At 44.8% G+C, this 21,720-nt stretch overlaps 1 protein-coding gene and 1 pseudogene across 2 annotated transcripts; one reads left to right on the top strand and one right to left on the bottom strand.

The window, feature by feature from the left end:
- Positions 1-705: 705 nt before the first annotated feature.
- On the bottom strand, positions 706-2,520 carry LOC309828330 (heat shock factor protein 1-like; annotated as a pseudogene). The gene is made up of 2 exons: positions 1,058-2,520; positions 706-836 (listed from the first exon to the last, which is right to left on the bottom strand). The product of its transcript is annotated as a heat shock factor protein 1-like (transcript).
- Positions 2,521-19,557: 17,037 nt separating this feature from the next.
- SMIM40 (small integral membrane protein 40) lies at positions 19,558-21,307 on the top strand (the record flags this gene model as incomplete). Its single annotated transcript, XM_082663835.1, has 2 exons — positions 19,558-19,839; positions 21,297-21,307. One exon carries the CDS (start codon positions 19,558-19,560, stop codon positions 19,798-19,800), a length of 243 nt encoding a protein of 80 aa, XP_082519961.1. The 3' UTR covers positions 19,801-19,839; positions 21,297-21,307.
- Positions 21,308-21,720: the final 413 nt, after the last annotated feature.

Genomic DNA, 21,720 nt, shown 5'->3' on the forward strand with positions numbered 1-21,720 from the left:
CTATTCAATAGGAAGAATTCCTTTGTAAATTAATTGCAGTGTCAAACCAATACAATTCCTAAATAACCAAATAACCAGAACAAACAGTAATTTCTCAGAGAAAGATACATTTCTTTCTTTAGAGACTCCCTTCATTTTCAAGACACAAAAAGAAGATACATACCATTTTTGGTTGGTTGAGCTAAGGATAATAATGCCAACTGTTGTTTTTTAAATACCAGTAGCTTCTTTCCCTCATAAGAAGAAAAGTCTGGATCTTAAAATGGGCCTTAAGGTTTTATTTCTCATATACTGTTGATCATCTTACAGCACCTCCTTGCTGATGTTTCACAGCATCCTGTTCTTCTTTCAGAGACACTCTAGCTTATCTATGAGGAAGTTTATTATAGTTTATGTGACATTCCCCTCTTCTCTCTGCCTCTGTTTGCTCTGTATTTTGTTGTTGTTTGTTTTTTGCCACAGACAGAGCCCGTTGTTCTTAGATCTCTGCCTGTCTTGTCCGTCTGTCCATCCACCCGTCCATTCTCGTATGTATCTGTATATCTCTATGGAAAGGGAAAGGGGGTTTCTCATGTAAAAATCCAAAATATAGTTCTATGAACACCCGTGTACTAGTCAGTCTAAGTGTGGCTATGAAGCCCCAAGCAAGCCTTGGCACACGGGGCCGGACCCTTGGTCTGGGGGGCCACGCCAAGACCCAGGCCTCTAGGACACAGTGGGGTCCCTTGCTTTGGGGGGCTCAGAGCCCATCAGCAGGGAGATGGTGGGGTCATCAGCGTGGTTGTCCTCCTGTGAGAAGCAGGAGCCCTCCCCCAGCTCTAAGAGCACCGGCAGGGCTTCCCTGGTGGCGCAGTGGTTGAGAGTCCGCCTGCCGATGCAGGGAACAGGGGTTCGTGCCCCGGTCCGGGAAGATCCCACGAGCCGCGTAGCAGCTGAGCCCGTGAGCCATGGCCGCTGAGCCTGCGCGTCCGGAGCCTGTGCTCCGCAACGGGAGAGGCCACAACAGTGAGAGGCCCGCGTACCACAAAAAAAAAAAAAAAAAAGAGCACCGGCAGACTACTGCCCCGCACGTCCACGGAGCCCGGGTCCAGCAGGAGCTGCTTCCCCAAGTCAGGGCTGCTGCTCTCTGCCTCGCGAGGCCTGGGGGTCTCGCGGGCCAGGTTGCTGTCAAGGTCAGGCAGACTCCTGTCGGGCAATGTCACCGAGGGGCTGAACAGGTCCGGCAGGGCACTGGTGTCCACGCTGAAGCCGTGGCTAGTCGGCTTGGTCTGCAGGTCGCCCAGGTTGGAGTCCATGGCGTCCAAGTGGTCCCTGAGCTCGGTCCCCTGGCTGGACTCAAACACGCAGAGAGGAGGAGGGGCAGGGGAAGAAGCGGGCGACCCCAGACATCTATGGAGCGCGAGTCAAATTGTCCAGGCGGGCTATGCTGAGGCACTTCTGGGAGGGATGGGGTGTGGGGCCGAGGTGGGCAGGGGCGAGAGGGGTCACCCCCTTCCGCCCCCGCGTCTGTGAAGGGTGTGGCCGAGGCAGCCGGCGCAGGCTCTCCCACAGGATGGAGTCAATGAGGGTGGTTGGGGACAGGGGCGTATCCACCATGGTGGACGGGTGCCCGGGACCAGCATCCTCTGCCCGGGGGCTCCGAGGTGGGCTGGGGGGCTCCTCCTTGACTCGAACCAGGGTCCTACTGGACAGGGGCCTCTAGTCGTCTATGTTCCTGCCTGGAGAGGCCAAGGGACTACTGGGGTAGCTCAGTGATGTCAGAGACGAAGGGTCCCGAGCCGGCAACAGCATCTGGGGAACAGAAGCTGCGGCCGCTGTAGGCCATGCCGGAGCCGAGTAGGGGCCCGGGCCGTGGATGTGCTCCAGGGAGTACCGGGCATGGAATAGCTGTCGTACAGCATCAGGGGGATCTTTTTCTTCACCCCCCGGATCTAGTTCCACTGCACCAGCGAGATGAGGAACTGGATGAGCTTGTTGACGACTTTCTGCTGCCGGGCGTGCTTCTGCTGCAGGCCACCCACCTTCCGCCACAGGGCCTCGTTCTCTTGCTTCACGGTCAGCAGTTTGGAATCCATGCTCTCCTGCTTCCCCTTCATCTGCTGCACGTCGGTCAGCAGCTTGGTGACCCTGTCCTGGGGAATCTTTATGTCCTCGCTCCACAGAGTGGACACGCTGGTCACTTTCCTCTTGACCAGGGGCTGCTCCTGGCCGCGCAGGAAGCACAGGTGCTGGAACTTGGTGTCGTCCCCCTCTGGCTTGACCAGGCTGCCCTGCTCAATGCGGACCACCTTCCGGAAGCCACACATGTTGAGCTGCCCCACGAAGCTGGCCGTGCTGCTGTGCTTGGAGGACTTAGGTGGCACCTCTTTGGCAGACGGGCTCTGGTTGAGCACGTGGACGCTGTTCCTGCTCGGGCTCCAGAACGTCCGTGTCTTGGTTGCTCACGAAGGTCCACAACTTGGTCAGGAAGACCTGGACGTTGCTGGGCTCTGCCGTGCCCAGGCACACGGGCAGATCCATCCCGGGCAAGGTGGGAGAGGCGGAGGGAGTGACCACGAGGAGAGACCACGGGCCGGCCGCCACCGCGGGCCGCCCGGATGTGAACCGGCCCGGGGCCTGCAGCCCACATGGCCGCCGCCATCTTGCGACGGGCGAGCTCCCGCCGGCGCCGCCCACCGGCTTCTTTTTAACTTTTTATTTTGATTTTTTGTTCATGTCCAAAGTCTCCCTCAAATACAGTATACAGTCCTGAACTGAGCACTCCTATTTAAAAGCAAGACATCCACAAGCTGGTGGGCCACTCTGGAACCTAGGTGGGAACTAGTGGCCTTGAGGTAATTGAGTGGGAATCCAGACTTAAATTTTTGAAGCACGGAAATTCCCTGGCAGGACAGTGGTTAGGACTCCGCGCTTTCCTGCACGCAGAATGGCAAATTTTTTGAATCACATTCAAACGTCAGTACCTGTGGGTATTTTTTCTTGAGGGAGTCAGTTGCCTCCTGGGGGGTGAGAGTGGATTGTCAGTCTTCTGGGAACCAAATGGGGAAAGGGGGCTGGTGGTTCACTGCTTGGGATATAGGTCTTCACTAAAGGCCCCTGTGTTCAGTATGGAGCCTGCTCTCTGCTCATTTGGGCTTGGTGTCCCCAAGGCCAGAATCTGTCTGGTTTGGCCTTTCCCCAGTCTTCTCTCAGCATGATGGGCTGGCCTGGGAGTTGCCTGGTTACCAGCTGTGGGGGGAATTAACTGCAGGTATCTCAGCTTCTTCAAAAACTTTTAATCCATCCTCTCCTTGCACCTCTGCTTTCACGGGAAACTAGAGCTGTGAAATTCCTACATCTTCCCGAAGTTGTGCCTCAGGAATTGCTTCTTGTTGCCCACAGCTCCTGCTCTCACCCTTAGGTTTTGCTTTTTCGGATTGACAAGGTCAGTAATCACTCTTCTCTCAGCTCCACCAGCTTTACAGTTAAGATGTTGTCTTCTCCTGTCTGATATTGTCTCTTCCCCTGTTCTCTTTGTGCCTTTCTTATCCCATTTCAGGGAGGTTTGCGGCATGAGGTGAGAGGAACTTGAATGTCCAATTCTCAAGATTTAACCAAAAGAGCTTAAAATTTCTTTCAAGTTCAAAGAAATGAAGCACAAATTTGTCCTTGGATCAAGATATATCTTTGTTTGGGGATGAACTACTTCTGTAAACCTTTTGTTTAGCATTGGTTTTTTCATCAATTGATTCAAAAATATTTCCAAGTGTCCAGTATACTGCACAGACTGGACAAGACAGTGTTGGTTGCCAGCCTCATAGAGCTTTGATTCCAGTTTCTTTTTTTTTCTTTTTTTTTTTTTGCGGTACGCGGGCCTCTCACTGTTGTGGCCTCTCCCGTTGCGGAGCACAGGCTCCGGATGCGCAGGCTCAGCTGCCATGGCTCACGGGCCCAGCCGCCCCACGGCATGTGGGATCTTCCCAGACCGGGGCACGAACCCGTGTCCCCTGCATCGGCAGGCGGACTCTCAACCTCTGCGCCACCAGGGAAGCCTATGATTCCAGTTTTGAGAAAGGAGACCCACAGATAAAGAAGAGAAGACAATATGTATATATATATATATAATAAACTGCAGTAAACATTATAATGAAAACCAATAAAAGGGATAAAGAATAATCGTATTGTCCTCCTCCAAATAAGAATTGTTAGTATTGGCTTTTCCCATCCCCCACCTCCCACTCATTTTTCACAACCCACTCCAGTTGGGCTTCTGCCTCTTACTCTCCTAAATCCCCCAATGACTTGGATGTAACTAAATACAATAAATTTCCAGACCTCCTCTTACTTGATTTCCCCAGCACCAGATAAGTGGACTTCCACTTTCTTGGGACACTTTCCTTGGTCTCCAAGACCCAACACTTTCTAATATCCACCTCTGTGATCACTCTTGACCTCCATTGCCTTCTTTATCCTGATGATCTTGGAGAAGCAGCAGCAGTGAGTGGTGGCTTGAAGCAAGATCTTAGTTCCCTGCCCAGGAATTGAACCTGGGTAGCCTGGATGATAACCAGGAATCCTAGCCACTAGACCAGCAAGGGCTGGAGACTAGAAGTAAATTTTCTGTGGCTCTTGCCTCCACTGAAAAATGCATTTCTCAGGGAGACAAAAACTGTAAAAACAGGTATGAAGTTTATTATTAGAGACACAGCACAACAAGTGGGAGAGCACACAGAGAAACAGTTTGTTTAGTGAAGACAGAAGCAAGGCAGAGATAACACACCCAGAGAGAAAGGGTGTGGGCGTTCTCCCTAATGAGGAGGAGTAAAGAGTTTGTTAAATCGTTTATACAGCGTGGTTCTTCCCAGCCTTTGTTTACCTTTGGCCAATTATCTGGTTTCTTTTTCCACACCTGACCTGTCATAGGACCCTCCCCAACTTGCATGCACAACTTTTTTCCAAGATGGATTCCAGCCCAGAGGCCTATGGGGGCCCTTGGCATCACCTATTCTGGGGTGGTGACCCCTTCTTTTTGACCCCCAAGGAGCCTTTCTGTGCATGTACGGTGTCTCCTTTGCCCCAAAGATGGGAAATATAGGACCTCTTGATCTTTTACTCAAACAGGGTTTAGCCCCTCTCTGTTCCTGCCATGACTGTTATCTTAAAGTGTACGCACCCTGTTTCTGTTGTTATTCCTATTTCGAAGTGCAAACAGGAGGCTGGTTGTAAATATCTATCCTGGAGCCCACCTATCTCCTGTTTCAGGAAGTGCAAACAGGAGGCCTGTTGTAAATGCCTAGCCTGGAGCCCATCTACTTCCTGCCCCACTGACATTAAATATTGGAGCTGTCCAAAGCTCGAACCCCCTTCTCTTCTCATTTTGCTACCCTGGGAGAGTTCATCCTTAAGAACTGGAAATTTTAGGACTCATCTTCCTGTCTGGACTTCACCAATAATCCTGATGTTACCTTGCATACAGCCTTGACTCCTTTGCTCCTTCATCCTTTCCCAGCACTCTTGGCAAAGTCCTAATTCTCTGCCAACTCTGCCATTGCATGCACGTGGCTGAACATATCTGGAGGGAAAGGAAAACACATACCATGCTGACTGGTCTCATATTGAATTTTTGGTTAAGTCTCAAGTACACCTTGTGCTGGCTGACAGTCATACTACATGTCCCTAGTCCAGTGGTCTTCACCCTGGAGTGTGCAGACTCCAAGGAATACACAAAGTCCTACAAGGGACAGGAGGACATGGCCAGTTATGAATGTATCCATTTTCACATTCTCTATTTCTGTATATCCTTTTCGTAAAACTGATTTACCTGTGAACTTTTGTGCATATTTTCATTTCTCTCCTCCTCTTTTGCCATTGCCCATTTGCCATTCTCCCAAGATGGGGAAATATAAAAACATCTGAGTTGCTAAACTAAAGTACAATTTGAAAATTTTTTTTTTTTCGATATGCGGGCCTCTCACTGTTGTGGCCTCTCCCGTTGCGGAGCACAGGCTCCGGACGCGCAGGCTCCGGACGCGCAGGCTCAGCGGCCATGGCTTATGGGCCCAGCCGCTCCACGGCATGTGGGATCTTCCCGGACTGGAGCACGAACCCATGTCCCCTGCATCGGCAGGCGGACTCTCAACCACTGCGCCACCAGGGAAGCCCAATTTGAAATATTGTTTTTGAAAGTAAATGACTCTAATAATTGAGTAATGAATCCTTTAGCAAGTCAGGTGGTTTTCAATTCATTGCTTTCAACAAAATTAATAGAGAATCTAATGGAGTTTTCAGCTTGAATATCATTAAAATACATTTAATGATGGCTTATTATGTGATTTTTGGCATATAATTCAGAAGAAGTTCAAAGAAGTGAGTGTCATTGCTATAATAAAATTATTTCCATTCCCATTTACTTATTTATGTGAACAAGAACTCTCAGCTTTTATTCTGATGAAAAGAAAAATAGATAGAGAATTGTTACTGAAGGTTGTCTCATTCCAGCTATGCTATTCTTACGATTGTTACATGTAACGATGTTACATGAACTGTTACCTAAAGCAAGCCCAGGTGCCTGAGGCACAGTGAGGCCAAACAATACCAGAACTTGTTGTTGTCAGAGTCTGGAGCAGAGAAAGGTTTATTGCAGGGCCAGGCAAAGGGCTTTTTCATGACTTAAAAAGCCCAAACTCCCCAAAGGCTTTCAAGCAAAGCCTTTTTCTTTTTCTTTTTTTTTTTTTGGCCACACTGTAGGGCTTGCGGGATCTTAGTTCACTGACCAGGTATTGAACCCGTGCCCCATATAGTGGAAGCAAGTGTGGAGTCTTTACCACTGGACCGCCAGGGAAGTCCAGCAAAGCCCTTTTAAAGGCAAGATGAGGGAGTGGCGTGGTTAGTTGTTGCAAACTTCTTGGTGTGGGATCGTTTGTTCTTGCAGCTGTCCAGGTAGGTCAGTTCACAGGTCACGATGTTCCTCTAAACCTCCAACAAGACAAATGTTATTCTGTGTTCAGGTCAGGTCAAGGTCAGTCTATCCTGTATACTTGAAGCTATAGGCAACATTCTTTTACAAAAGGTGCAGAGCCAGCATGACTAAGCACAGGCAACAGAGCATAAAGATTAAAGTAAAAGGAGGACTTACCTGGTGGCGCACTGGTTAAGAAGCCGCCTGCCAATGCAGGGGACACAGGTTCGAACCCTGGTCCTGGAAGATCCCACATTCTGTGGAGCAACTAAGCCCATGCACCACAACTACTGGGCCTGTGCTCTAGAGCCCCAGAGCCACAACTACTGAGCCTGCATGCTGCAACGACTGAAGCCCATGCGCCTAGAGCTCGTGCTCCGCAACAAGAGAAGCCACTGCTCACCACAATTAGAGAAAGCCTGCGCGCAGCAACAGAGACCCACCGCAGCCAAAAATAAATAAATAAATAAATAAAAATTTTAAAATAAAAGAAAAAAGTAAAAGGAACAGATCTAATATGGAGTCAGATTTGTTCTTCCTTAATACAGAACTAGCTAAAAACCCATTAAAAGACGCATTGTAAATAAAATTTTATATGTTTATTGATAGCTATCAAAATGTATAATATATTTATGTGATTTTGATCAATTTGCTTTGTTGCTAATAGTTCAATCCAAAAGAAAAGTTTAAACATTTAGAGTATTATGGTTAAAAGAAATTAAAAAGAACTAATTTTAAAAAATATATTTTGTTACAGAGAAATATAGAAAGATCAATACAAGACTTTCACATATAAAATACATTAAGAAAAAATTATGTAGTGGAAGTGAATGAAATATAAATTCAAGGAAAAAGTAAATAATGTAAAATGTCCAGCTGTTGAAGAAGAGTTTATTTATATGTTCTATCTGGTTTTTTTTTAAAGATTTTATTTTTTTTTAAAAGTCTTTTAAAAAAAGACTTTTTTTTTTAAAAGTCTTTATTGAACTTTTTACAGTATTGCTTCTGTTTTATGTTTTTTGTTTTTTTGGCCTGAGGCATGTGAGATCCTAGCTCTCCGATCAGGAATTGAACCTGTAACCTTGCATTGGAAGGCGAAGTCTCAACAACTAGACCACCTGAGAAGTCCCTATTCATATGTTTTTCAAAAGGATGATGTTGAATATCAAAAAGCTATGGCATTGGGACTTCACTGGAGGTCCAGTGGTTAAGATTCTGCTCTTCCACTGCAAGGGGCACGGGTTCAATCTCTGGTTGGGGAACTAAGATCCCACATGCCTCACGGCATAGCTAAAAAAAAAAAAAAGCTATGGCATTTAGGTTCTACTGGTTACATTTAAAACAGTAATATAAACAGTCTTATTTTTAAATGTTGATATTTATAAGATACTAAAATTTTTACACTGTTTGTAGTTATTTAAATTTACAAGGAAAAAATTAGATATGAAGTAAAAGACATGCAGGAGGTCACATAGTTTTCCAAAATGTTTTTAGGGAACATGCAAGCAAAAAAATTGAAGACTAATGAACCAGTCCTGGTACTATTAGTACACCCAGGCAAGAAGGGACTCTGCCTTGAGCCCACATTTAAGAGGACACCTCATGTCAACACACACAAACAATTTCGAAGAGACATAGGGGTATCTCTGTTACTAAGGATCTGACACTTAATTCTGGCTCAGTGTATTAATTATCTCTTGTTATATAAAATTACCCCCAAACTAGTAGCTCAAAACAACACACATTATTTCATGATTTCTGTCAGTCAGAAACCTGGGAGAAGCTTAGCTGGATCCTCTGCTTCAGGGTCTCGCATGAAGCTGCAATCAGGGTGTTGCCAGTGGTCTCCTCTGAAGGCTCCGTTGGGGAAAGACCTGATTCTAATCTTGCTCCATGGATCGCTGGCAGGATTCAGTTCCTTAAAGGTTGTTGGACTGAAGGTATCAGTCTCTTTTTGGCTATTTCCCAGAGGCCACTCTCAGTTTCTTGCCTTGTGGGCCGCTCCAAAGTGGCAGCTTGCTTCTTCAAAGCCAGCAATAGAGTGACTACAAGACAAAAGTCATGACTTTTAATCTCAGAATTGACATCCTGTCACTCTTTGCCAAATTCTATTCAATAGAAGCAAGTCACTAGGGGACTTCTCTGGTGGCGCAGTGGTTAAGAATCTGCCTGCCAACGCAGGGGACACGGGTTCAAGCCCTGGTCTGGGAAGATCCCACATGCTGTGGAGCAACTAAGCCTGTGTGCCACAACTACTGAGGCTGCACTCTAGAGCCTGCAAACCACAACTAGAGCCTGTGGGCCACAACTACTGAAGCCCACGCGCCTAGATCCCGTGCTCCGCAACACAAGAGAAGCCACCACAGTGAGAAGCTCATGCACCGCAACAAAGAATAGTCCCCGCTCACTGCAACTAGAAAAAGAAGCAAGTCACTAGATTCAGTCCACACTCAAGGGGAGGGGATTACATATGGGCATAACCATCAGAAGGTGGAGATCACTGGGAGCCATTTTAGAAGGCAGCCTACTAGACACAGCATGACCATAAGTCTAAACATCTGCTGCTATAATTAACACTATTCAAGTTGCAAGGAAATGTGTCTCCTTACCTCTTGTCCTTTATCATTGAAACAAAAGGTGATGGTGACCAAATGCTGTGAAGATTCATAGGTTTTGCTGTTGCTGACCCTGCAGATGGCCACTTGTTTGGGATGCAGGAGAATTTAGCAGTGATAGTGATTAAGTAACAGAAAAGACAAATCAATTAACTTGTCAAACCTTCTCTCAGTCAGTATGAATGTAGTACCTTCTTACATAATGATGTACCCTTTCCCAGTAGGGTCACAGTTGACCACAGTGGCTGAGGAACATGTTCCTGTACTAAACAATTAATATTACTCTTCAATTTGTATACATGCATATGTATGTATAACAAATATGGCACATGAAGTTACACTGGCAACTAAATAGGCATCTAATACTTGAATAGTTTTATTTTTATAAAAATATTTCATAGGATTTAATTAAAATTTCAAAAAGTTAAATTTTCAACTGGCAGCTTTCTTTTTTTAAATTAATTAATTAATTTTATTTTATTTTTGGCTGTGTTGGGTCTTCGCTGCTGCTCGTGGGCTTTCTCTAGTTGCAGCGAGTGGGGGCTACTCTTCCTTGTGGTGCGCAGGCTTCTCATTGCAGTGGCTTCTCTTGTTGTGAGCATGGGCTCTAGGCATGCAGGCTTCAGTAGTTGTGGCACGCGGGCTCAGTAGTTGTGGCTCACGGATTCTAGAGTGCAGCCTCAGTAGTTGTGGCACATGGGCTTAGTTGCTCCGTGGCATGTGGGATCTCCCTGGACCAGGGCTCAAACCTGTGTCCCCTGCATTGGCAGGCAGATTCTTAACCACTGCGCCACCAGGGAAGCCCTCCCTTCAAATGGCAGCTTTCTATAAATAACTTTTAATATTTATTCAGTATAATTTGCAATTTACACTTCAATTTTAATAGATGATTTAAATATTAGAAAAATAACATTTGAAAGCATGATAATAATTTTAATTTTACATTAACTTCATTATATGTCTTCATGAAAATATATTGAAATTATGTAAAGTTTGAAGTCAGTTGCATTTAAGTTTTATTTTATTTTTAATTAACTAATTAATTTTTGGCTGCGTTGGGTCTTCGTTGTTGCGTGTAGGCTTTCTCTAGTTGTGGCGAGCAGGAGCTAGTCTTCATTGCAGTGTGCAGGCTTCTCATTATGGTGGCTTCTCTTGTTGCGGAGCATGGGCTCTAGTTATGTGAGCTTCAGTAGTTGTGGTACGTGGGCTCAGTAGTTGTGGCACGTGGGCTCAGTAGTTGTGGCACATGGGCTTAGTTGCTCCACGGCATGTGGGATCTTCCCTGACCAGGGCTTGAACCCGTGTCCCCTGCATTGGCAGGCGGATTCTTATCCACTGTGCCACCAGGGAAGTCCTGCATTTAACTTTTAAATTCTTTAGCCCATTACTGTTAATAGAACATAGATTATATGAAAATTTCAGTTATAACAACATAATTAGTGACTTTGCAAAAATGAAGATAAGAAAAATAAATGGTTTGAAATATATATTTATTAACTTGTAAATAATGCATGTCTCTTTTAAATTGAGGTAACATTGGTTTATAACATAAGTTTCATGTGTACAACATTATACTTCTACTTATGTTTACACTATAGTGTGCTCACCACCAAAAATTTTGTTTCCATCCATCACCACAAAGTTGACCACCTTTACCCTCTTCACCCTCCCCTCATCCCTTCACCTCTGGTAGCCACTGCTCTGTTCTCTGTATCTACGTGTTTGTTTTTGTTTGGTTTGGTTTGTTCATTTATTTATTCATTTATTTTTTTTTAAATTCCACATATGAGTGAAATCATAAAGTATTTGTCTTTCTCCATCTGACTTATTTCACTTAGTGGAATACCCTCAAGATCCGTCCATATTCTCTCAAATGGCAAGATTTAATCTTTTTATGGCTGCATAGTATTCCATTTAATATACATACACCACAACTTATTTATCCTTTCATCTGCCAGTGGGCACTTAGGTTGTTTCCATAGAGTAGCTATTGTAAATGATGCTGCAATAAACACAGGGGTGCATATTTCTTTTAATTAGTGTTTTCATATTTTGGAGATAAAACCCAAAAGTGGAATAGCTGGGTCATATGGAAATTCTATTCTTAATTTTTTGAGGAATCTCCATGCTGTTTTCCACAGTGGCTGTAGCAGGTTACATTCCCACCAACAATGTACAAGAGTTCCTTTTCTCCCTCCACATCCTCATCAACACTTGTTATTTCTTGCCTTTTTGATAATAGCCATTGTGACAGGCATGAGATTATATCTTGTGATTTTGATTTGCATTTCCCTAATAATTAGTGATGTATAACATCTTTTTCATGTGCCTATTGGCCATCAGTGTGTCTTCTTTTGAAAAATGTCTATTTGGCTCCTCTGCCCATGTAAAAAAATCAAGTAGTTTTTGAGTTGTATGAGTTCTTTATATATTTTAGATTTTAAGCCCTTATCAGATATATGATTTGTAAATATCTTCTCCCATTCTGTAGGTTGTCCTTTCATTTTGTTGATGGTTTCCTTTGCTGTGCAGAAGATTTTTAACTTGATATAGTCTCCTTTGTTTATTTTTGCTTTTGTTTCCCTTGCCTGTGGAGACATATCCGGAAAGATATTGCTACAATCGATGTCAAAGAGCATACTGTGTATGTTTTTTTCCAGGAGTTGTATGGTTTCAGGTCTTACATTCAAGTCTTTAATCCATTTTGAGTTGATTCTTTTTTTTTTTTTTTTGCATGTTGGCTGTCCAGTTTTCCGCATCATTTATTGAAGAGACTATTCTTTCTCCAGTAATGCACATCTTTATTTTGTTACTCATCCAGCCATATCTGGTCCACCAAAAGAATACCTAGGTACATGCGATAATAATTAAATGTAGTCATTTTGATATTTTTTCCAGCTGTGTTGCTTTACGCACATTCTTTTGTTGTTATGAAAGTAAACTTGGTAAAGTAAGAGTAAAGAACATACCTAACAGTTTATTAGCTTGATGATTAACTTTAAAAAATTTAGACCTATGATATGTGAGCCTCCATTTTTATTCTTGCCCTGGGGCACCTTCTTTTCTCTCCTCAAATCAACTCCCTCATGCCCAGCTGATGACATTACTTCCTAGTTCACTGAAAACCAGGGACAACAGAAAAGAACTTCTTTTTCCACTTCCCACCTTCTCCTACATTTCTGCCCTTAGACTCTGTCTCCCTCCAGGCATCACAAATGTGTCTATCTATGGTCACCCCCTCCACTTGTGCACTGAATCCCAGTCCTTCTCAGTCAAGAGCATCACTCCTACAATTGCACTCCCTGGTCCCTGTCCCTGTCTACTTTGTCATTCCTATCAGCATATAAAAATACCAATATATGTCCATTTTAAATATCCTTCCTCTGAGCCCACATTTCTTTCTACATTATGCTGCATTTCTTTCCTTCCCTTTATGGCAAAATTCTTTGAAAGGACTGGCTGTACTCTTGTTGTCTTTCTCATCTACTACTTTGTCTTGAACTCTTTCCATTTCTTCTGTCAAGAGGTTGGTTTATAGACTCACAGACATAGAGAACAGACTTGTGGTTGCCAAGGATGGGGGGATGGGGGAGGGGAGGATTGGCAGTTTGGGATGAGCAGATGCAAACTATTATATGTAGGATGGATAAACAACAAGGTCCTACTGTATAGCACAGGGAACGATATTCAATATCCTGTGATAAACCATAATGGAAAAGAATATGAAAAAGAATATATATATATGTATAACTGAATCAATTTGCTATACAGCAGAAATTAACACAACTTTGTAAATCAACTATACTTCAATAAAGTAATTTTAAAAAAGAAGTGGGTTATGAGGTCCATACCTCCTCCCCTTAAATCTAAACATGTTTGTAACTGTCTTATAACCAACAGAAGGCAGCAGAAGTCATACTGTATGATTTCTGAGGCTAGCTCAGAAAAGATTATACAGCTTCTGCCTTACTCATTTCAACATGCTCTTGGAGCCATGAGTGCCATGTAAGAATCTTAACTATCTCAAGGTTGCCATGCTGTGAAAAAGCTCATGCTACATGGAGAGGACAAGTGCAGGTGTTCTGGCCAACATCCCCATTAGAGAGTCAGCTGACAGCTAGCATCAACTGCCAGAAATGTGACAGAAGATGCCTCCAGATGATCCCAGCTCTCAGTGGTTAAGTCATCCTCAGCCTTTAAGTCTCCCCAGATAAGGACCCAGACATCACTGAGCAAAGACAAGCCATCCTTATTGTGTCCTTTCTGACACAGTATTCCATGAGTATAATAAAATGGTTGTTTTACACCAAGTTTTGGGGTGGTATGTTAGGTGGCTATAGTAAATGGAACAGTGTGTGTGTGTGTGTATGTACGTATGTATGTATGTGTATACATATATACATTCATATATTTCCTAGCTCTATTTGCTGAGAAGGCCTAGGAACGATGGCATCATAGTAGAAATGAAGATATCTGGCACCCAGATCTTGGTTTCCAAATACTACCCTTTGTTAAAAGAAGCCAGAGAGGGCTTCCCTGGTGGCACAGTGGTTAAGAATCCGCCTGCCAATGCAGGGGACACTGGTTTGAGCCCTGATCTGGGAAGATCCCACATGCGTGGAACAACTAAGCCTGTGAGCCACAACTACTGAGTCTGCGCTCTAGAACCCTCGAGCCACAACTACTGAAGCCTAGAGCCTGTGCTGCACAAGAGAAGCCACCGTAATGAGAAGCCCACGCACTGCAATGAAGAGTAGCCCCCGCTCACTGCAACTAGAGAAAGCCCACAGACAGCAATGAAGACCCAACGCAGCCATAAATAAAATAAATAAATTTATTTAAAAAAAAAAAAAAAAGAAGCCAGAGGCTCTTGAAGAAATGGTTGATTCCTGGGCTGAGTCAGGAAAAGTACAAATTGAGCCTGAATTACCTCTTGTACCAGAAAGTAATCAAATAATGTTGTAGACATTGCAAAAGGACACAGGAACCAGCTTGGAGCACTTTCTCATTTGCCAAATTTGGGATAATTTTTTTCAACCTTACTTTCTGTTTAATTCATTTTGCCAAACAAACATAGTGAAAACTTTAATCTGACTAATTGTGCAGAAAATAGAATTTGTAGCAAACATAACAGGATAGACTTAAGTCCCTGGCAAGCTGGATCTCCACGAGATCCCATAGATTGCCTTGTAGATGGCCTCCTGGGAGGGAGGTCCTAGGAGGGAGAGGCACAGATCTGCCAGTCCCTATCAGAAGCACAGGCTGCACGTGGGAAGGAAAAGCACAAAAAGTAGAACTGATGTTACTTGGATCTCTTATCATTACATGTGGAAGAGTTCTGATTACTGGCCAAACTCAAGGTGTCGTCTTCCCAAACCCATAGTCCTTGGGCATCCTGCCTGCATCCGTAGGGGATAAGTTTCAAGTTCAATGGTTCTGAAGCCTCTGCTTCACCAGAACCTGAAACGTAAATTTGGGGGTGGGGGTGAAGGTGGGGAGGGGTAGACAAAGTCATAATTGCTGGTGTCACCGGTGCAGAGTCTGAGATCCCAGACTTCAGGAGCTTGCTTCAGGAGGAAACAAGAGAGGGTGCCAGGTCACCAGCAAGAGCCCAACTGCCCTAAGCCTCAGTACTCTCAACCAGTGCCCCAGGAGTATGAGGGAGTTCAACAGCGGCGGTCTAAGGTCCCCACTAAGCTGCTAGGTGTCTGGGAGTTCCGAAGGCCGAAATGGCACTCGTTCACATCCTGTGCTTTTTGCGGATGACAGCCATAGCCAGCAGCCGATCCCTCTCGAGGAGTTCTTCACAGAGCTTGGCCTCAGTGAGACACAGGTGAGGATGCTGCCCTTCATCTCCTTCATCTTCACCTCCATCAGCGCCAGGATGTCCAGCTGCTCGTCCAGCTTGCAGGAGCTCCTTCTCCGTGGTGCCTGACGACAAGTAGAGTGGTTCGAGCCAGTATCAGGGAAGCCCTCACAGCCCTCCCCGCCCCCCACCAGCTGGGGGCCCTTGGGGCTGTGGCAGCCTCTAGCTCCGATGCTGCAGCTGCTGGGGCTGTGGCCTATGAACTCCACTTGCACCACCAAGCCCATGGGCTTCCCATCTTCTCCCGTGGGAATGGTGGGCGCCAGGTGGCACGGATCCCAAGGTCTGGCGCTGCCCAAATTTGGGATAATTTGTGCATGAAATTAATGATGATAGTAACTAACTACAATTAATTAAATAAAATAGAAATGCATGGGTCCAGGCAATATAAGTAAATATAGTAGTAATGGATTACAAGTTATTGAGTAAAATTGGAATCCATGAGTCCATATGATATAAATAAATAAATGAATAAATGAGGGAGAAAGAAATGTTCTTTTATAGTCGATTGTTGACTGAAAACTGAAGAAGAAATGACGGAGTAAAAAAAAAAAAAAAATCACCATTTAATAAACGTCATTGGGCTTCCCTGGTGGCGCAGTAGTTAAGAATCTGCCTGGCAATGCAAGGGACACGGGTTCGAGCCCTGGCCCGGGAAGATCCCACATGCCGCGGAGCAACTAAGCCCGTGCACCACAACTACTGAGCCTGAGCTCTAGAGCCCACAAGCCACAGCTACTGAGCCCACGTGCCACAACTACTGAAGCCTGCACGCCTAGAGCCCGTGCCCCACAACAAGAGAAGCCACGACAATGAGAAGCCACAACGAAGAGTAGCCCCCGCTCACCGCAACTAGAGAAAGCGTGCGCACAGCAACGAAAGACCCAACGCAGCCAAAAATAAATAAATAAATAAATTTTAAAAATAAAAATAAACATCGTCATGCTTATTCCGATGAGAGTCATAAAGGGATGCTAAGGCAGGTAGGTGGAGATTTGGTGATGTGCCAGATACTTAGGAATTACAAAGGGACAGTTAGGACTTTAAGGTGGAGAACCTGCCAGACTGGTTTGGCAGCATCAGGTGTGAGATGGTTTTGCCTCCAGCAACTTCTGATGTGATACACAAAGGCCGCATCATTTCTCTCTTGCCCCAACATGTACTTAGGTTGGAGAGATTGTACAGAAATGAAAAGCCTGTACTCTTTAAAACTAATTCATGAAAGAGAAAGACAGAAGAACTGCCCACATTGAAGGAGTCTGCAGATATGTGACTACCAAATGCGATTTGTGATCCTGGACCAAAAAGGACAGAGGCATTAGTGGGACAGCTGATGAACTCTGAATTGTACCTATAATTAGATAGTGGTGTTGACTTCCTGATTAGGATGGTGTATTTGTTTGCTAGGGCTGCCATAACAAAGTACCACAAACGGGGTGGCTTAAACAGTAGAAATTTATTTTCTTACAGTTCTGAAAGCTAGAAGTCAGAAATCAAAGAGTCAGCAGGGTTGGTTCTCTCTGAGGGCTGTGACAGAAGTCTCTTCCATGCCTCTCCCCTAGATTCTGGTGGTTTGCTGGCAATCTTTGGCGTTCCTTGGCTTGTAGACACATCAACCCTATCTCTGCCTTCACATGCACATGACATTCTGGTCTTGACATATGCTGGTCTGGACGTGATGTTCTGGTCTGGACATGTCTGTGTCCAAATTTCCCCTTTTTATAAGGACATCAGTCATATTGGATTAAGGGTCCACCCTACTGCAGTATGACCTCATTTTATTTTAACCAATTACATCTGCAACAACCCTATTTCCAAATAAGGTCATATTCTGAGGTACTGGGAGTTAGGGCTTCACTATCTGAATTTTGAAGGGACACAATTCAACCCATAATAGATGGTTATATTGGGGTTGAGAGAAATAAGCAAATATAACCAAATGTTGACAAATGGGGAATCAGGGTGAAAAGGATACCAGAGTTCCCGATACTGTTCTTAAGTGTTTTCTGTAAGTTTGAAATTACTTCAAAAAATTTTTTAAGTTCAATAAAGTGCTGAGTTTATGTATTACACAAGATCTTAGTGCTGAACCTATCATGGGGAAGGAACTATAAGGAGATGATAAAGGTGTTTGGGTGGCCTTATTGCAAACTTGCCTGAGACATAGTGAGGGTATCAGAAATTAATACATTATGTTTACACAGCACTTCATAATTTACAAAAAAAAAATCTTATTTCGTTTGTCCCTCCTGACAACTTTGTGAGGCAAGACTTTTTCAATTTTAAAGAAAAACTAAAGAAAGGTCAGCTGACTGGCCCAAGGTCTCCATCATACAACTGTTAAAGGTAAACTGAGGCATGTTAAAATTTTAAGTTTGAGCAAAAAATGCATTCAAATGGGCCCGCACCAAACCAGAAGTGGTTATGAGCGCTCCTCAGACCTCAGCCAGAGGAAAAACTTAAATGGAGAAAGTGTGGAAACAGAGAAAGGAAATTATTTGATTGGCTATAGCTTAGCCTAGTTGGCTGTGTGTGATTGGTTGTCCTTTAGTGTTTTTTTGTTTCGTTTTGATGTTTTGATTTTGTTTTTGTGTTGCCTGTGCCTCCCAGCATGCAGGATCTTAGTTCCCCAAACAGGGATCGAACCTGTGCCCCCTGGAGTGGAAGTGCTGAGTCCTAACCACTGGACTGCCAGGGAATTCCCTCCCTTGGCATCTTGATTACATGACCTTGAGGCATTTACAGGTTTAGATTTTGGCTTGCTTAAGTAGGCCGCCATGACATTAGAGCCACTCAGTCTGATGGCCTCCTTGTTTAATTAACACAACTAATAAATGATTAGTTTGGACCCTGATCCAGTTTTTTTTTGACTTGTAATGACCTCCTGTGGCGGTAGCAAACGATAACACGAGTTGACTCTAAACAAAACTGTGACTTCCCTGGTGGTCCAGTGGGTAAGGCTCCACGCTCCCAATGCAGGGGACACTGTACGATCCCTGGTCGGGAACTAGATCCCACATGTATGCCTCAACGAAGTCAGCATGCCACAACTACAACCCAGCGCAGTCAAAATAAATAAACAAATATTTTAAAAACAACAACAACAAAAAACCTGTGACATCCTTTGTACCATTTTGGGTAAACAAGTTCTTCCCAAGAAAACAATATCTTCTTATTAAGATCAAACTGGAGTTTAGGTAAGAGACCATAGAGGCTCCAGATATGAGGTTCACTATGGACCCTTTCCTCCGCTGTCCACACTCCACCCCCCAACCACCACCTACGGGGCGGGTGTGGGCCGGTCTCCATATGGACTTCGATTTCCCTCACGAACTTTCAGGCCAGTGCCTGGGGAACAGGGTCCAGAAAAGGCCTTCAACCCGTGCCACAATACAGCCTCTTGGACATTTCCCACCAACTCTCAGGCCACGCCCCTCACGCACAAGCTCGCTCTTCCTTATTATTGCCCCAATAGTTAAGTCTCAATCATTCTCCTTCGCACCGCTGGCCAATCATGTTCTTTCTCTTTTTATAAACCTCCGCCCTGGCTCCTGCAGTCCAATGATTGATATAATCGTCTTCAAAGTCACGAAGCAAGAGTGCGGGGTTTCAGCGCCGCAACCTCGGGGCCCCACAGACCTGGGGAAGAACTACGAGCCTGCGCGGACTGTAGCCACCGCTGCTCGCTCTCCCCCTTCCCCCCACCTAGGTTAGGCGTGTCCCCCCCCCCACAATGTAAAGCTGAAAAGGGCCTTAGGTGCTTGACTAGCATACTAGGTCCACTTGCTCCCTCTGTCTGTAGGGGCCCAAGACCTTGAGCCTTAAGCTTAGAGGCCCAGAATGACTTGGTCAGCTCCAGCTGGCATGTCTCTGTTGGGCCTTCAGCTTCCGAAACACAGAATTATAAAACGGTAAAGCTGGACAGACTTTAGGAATTGTTTAATCCAGACCATTCACATTGCACTGACTGTTCCAAAGGCTCAGAGGCCCTCCTCTCCTTTCTCTTGGTTGGGGGAATTAGGGTCAAGCTCTGCTGGTGCAGGACTTGCCAACACCACGTCCCTTAATCCTGGCCAGGCTGAGTAAGGGCTTCCATCCCAGCCTCCGTGCTCCAGCCAGCTGTCACATAGTGGGTTAAGATGGCTGAGGAGGAAGGTGATGTGGACGAGGAGGACGTGTTCCTGGCGTTTGCCCGGAGGCCCTCTCCTCCCAGGGGTCCCCTGCGGCAGGCCATGGACAAGGCCTTCTTTATCTTCCTGGTCCTCACCCTGACACTACTGACGCTGGAGGCTGTTTATAAGCTGCTATGGCTGTTACCATGGGCAAAGTTTGGGGACTGGCTCCTGAGAACACCTCAGATGGAGGAGGAGCTGGAACTGTGACCACCTTTCCTATAAACGTCCTCTTTCCCTGCCACAGAGGTGAGAGGGGAGAAAGGGGGAAATGGGGGCTTTGGAGGGACACTTGGAGAGCTGAGAGCAGCTATCTTAAAATTTCTGCACCTATACTCCGGGAATTAATTTTGAAAAAGTTTATAATCCTCAGGTATTTTTAAGTAAGCACCTAAAACTTTTCATCATACATTAACATTGTTTCAAGGATGTAATTCCTGGCATACAAAAAATATTCACATTTTAAAATAAAACAATTAAATCAATCTTTTGTGTGTCCAGGGGAGTTGAAATATCAGAGTGACTTGATATTCACCACCACTCGTTTAAAAATATAATTGGGAATCCTTCCTTTTCTTCTTCCATCATTCTCTTTTCTCCTAGAACTTCTATTACCATTCTACTTCTCCACAGACAATTTTATCCTTTTATACTTGAAAGTCTTTTATTGACCAATCTATCACTCTTTCCTACATAAACATATATATTAATTGAGATGAAAAATATTTTTCTTTCTTGTGACCATAAGACTCTAGTTTTTTAGAAAAATTTCTTCTGGGTTATCATTACAATTATTATGTGAGCAGAACTGATTAAATAGCATAAAGATTGTACACATTTTCATAATTGTTAATATTAAAGGTACATTTTTTTTCTGTTTCAGCTTGCAGGATCTTAGTTCCCTAACCAGGGATCAAACCCCAGCACCCTGCTTGGCAACACAGAGTCCTAACCACTGGACTGCCAGGGAACTACCTAAAAGTACATTTTAAGTGAGATAGACGAGGTGGTGCTCATGGTGCCTTGAAGAAACAGGTTACATGTCTCTTTATTTAAGACAAAGTAAGGGAATTCCCTGGCCGTCCAGTGGTCAAAAGAAAAACAAACACAAACAAACAAAACGAAAAAACAAACAACAAAAAACAAGGTAACATCCTGAGATTTCATGATTGAGAACTACAGTATCCTTTTTTTTTTTTAAGAGGGAGAAAGTCTATTGTAAAAGAGAAAAGGAAGAAGGAGAAGCTCTACTGCAGGAATTTACTGAGGAAAACAAATTTTGGGAAAATTGAGAATCTGGAAATTAAGTCCCTTATATCTCCCAAATCCGAGTACCCTTGGGCAAGTCTTCATGTCCCCCAATTTGAAGACTTAGATGACTGGAGAGAAGTGGTGTGGGATTCTTTAATGGAAGGGAGAGTTTGAGGTTCTGGGACTCTGAGGGCTTGGGGATGTAAGGGTCTGTGGTCCCAGAAAGTGGCAAGATGCTCACCATCTGTGGAATTCGCAAGGATGCAGGATGTGGGAAACTCAGCAGTTGGAACCGTATTAACATTTCCGCTTTCCCCAGAAGCTCACCTTTGGACCCAGCTCTGCCTCCACGAGTCCCTCCAGCTTCCCTAAAGCTGGGTTAGGTGGGGGGGGGGGGGGGGGGCGGGCAAGGCGGGCGTCAAAGTCGTTTTCTTCTCTCTTCCTTCTTTCATCAGCTCTCTCAGAGGAAGAGGACGAGAGAGACTCGAGGTATTTTACGAGCCTCATTTCGTCTCACAGCCCTCACAGCGGCAATTGGCACAGATTCTTCTCAGAACCCCCTCCCCACATCGCCCGTCCTCAGGCCCTGGAGCCCCTGGACAAAGCACGGCCGCCTGGTCATCAGCGCCTGCGCCTCGGGAATCCCCTCCAGAAAAGGAAGGAGAACCACCCAGGTCCCACCTACTTGGTTGGTCATTAGTTCTGTGGTGGAGCTTGAAAAGCAAACCAACAACAATAGCAGTAATAATAACACATTTGTACAGCGTGTTGTGCTCATTTGTATGCATGTGTTATGACTTCAAGATTGGGAGATGTAGGCAACTGGATGTAGAAATAGCTTCTGGACAGCGACAAGGGAGCGCACAGCCCATAGAAAGG

The sequence above is a fragment of the Grampus griseus genome (assembly GCF_964374135.1).
Source record: "Grampus griseus genome assembly, chromosome: 10".
Taxonomy (NCBI): Eukaryota; Metazoa; Chordata; class Mammalia; order Artiodactyla; family Delphinidae; genus Grampus; species Grampus griseus.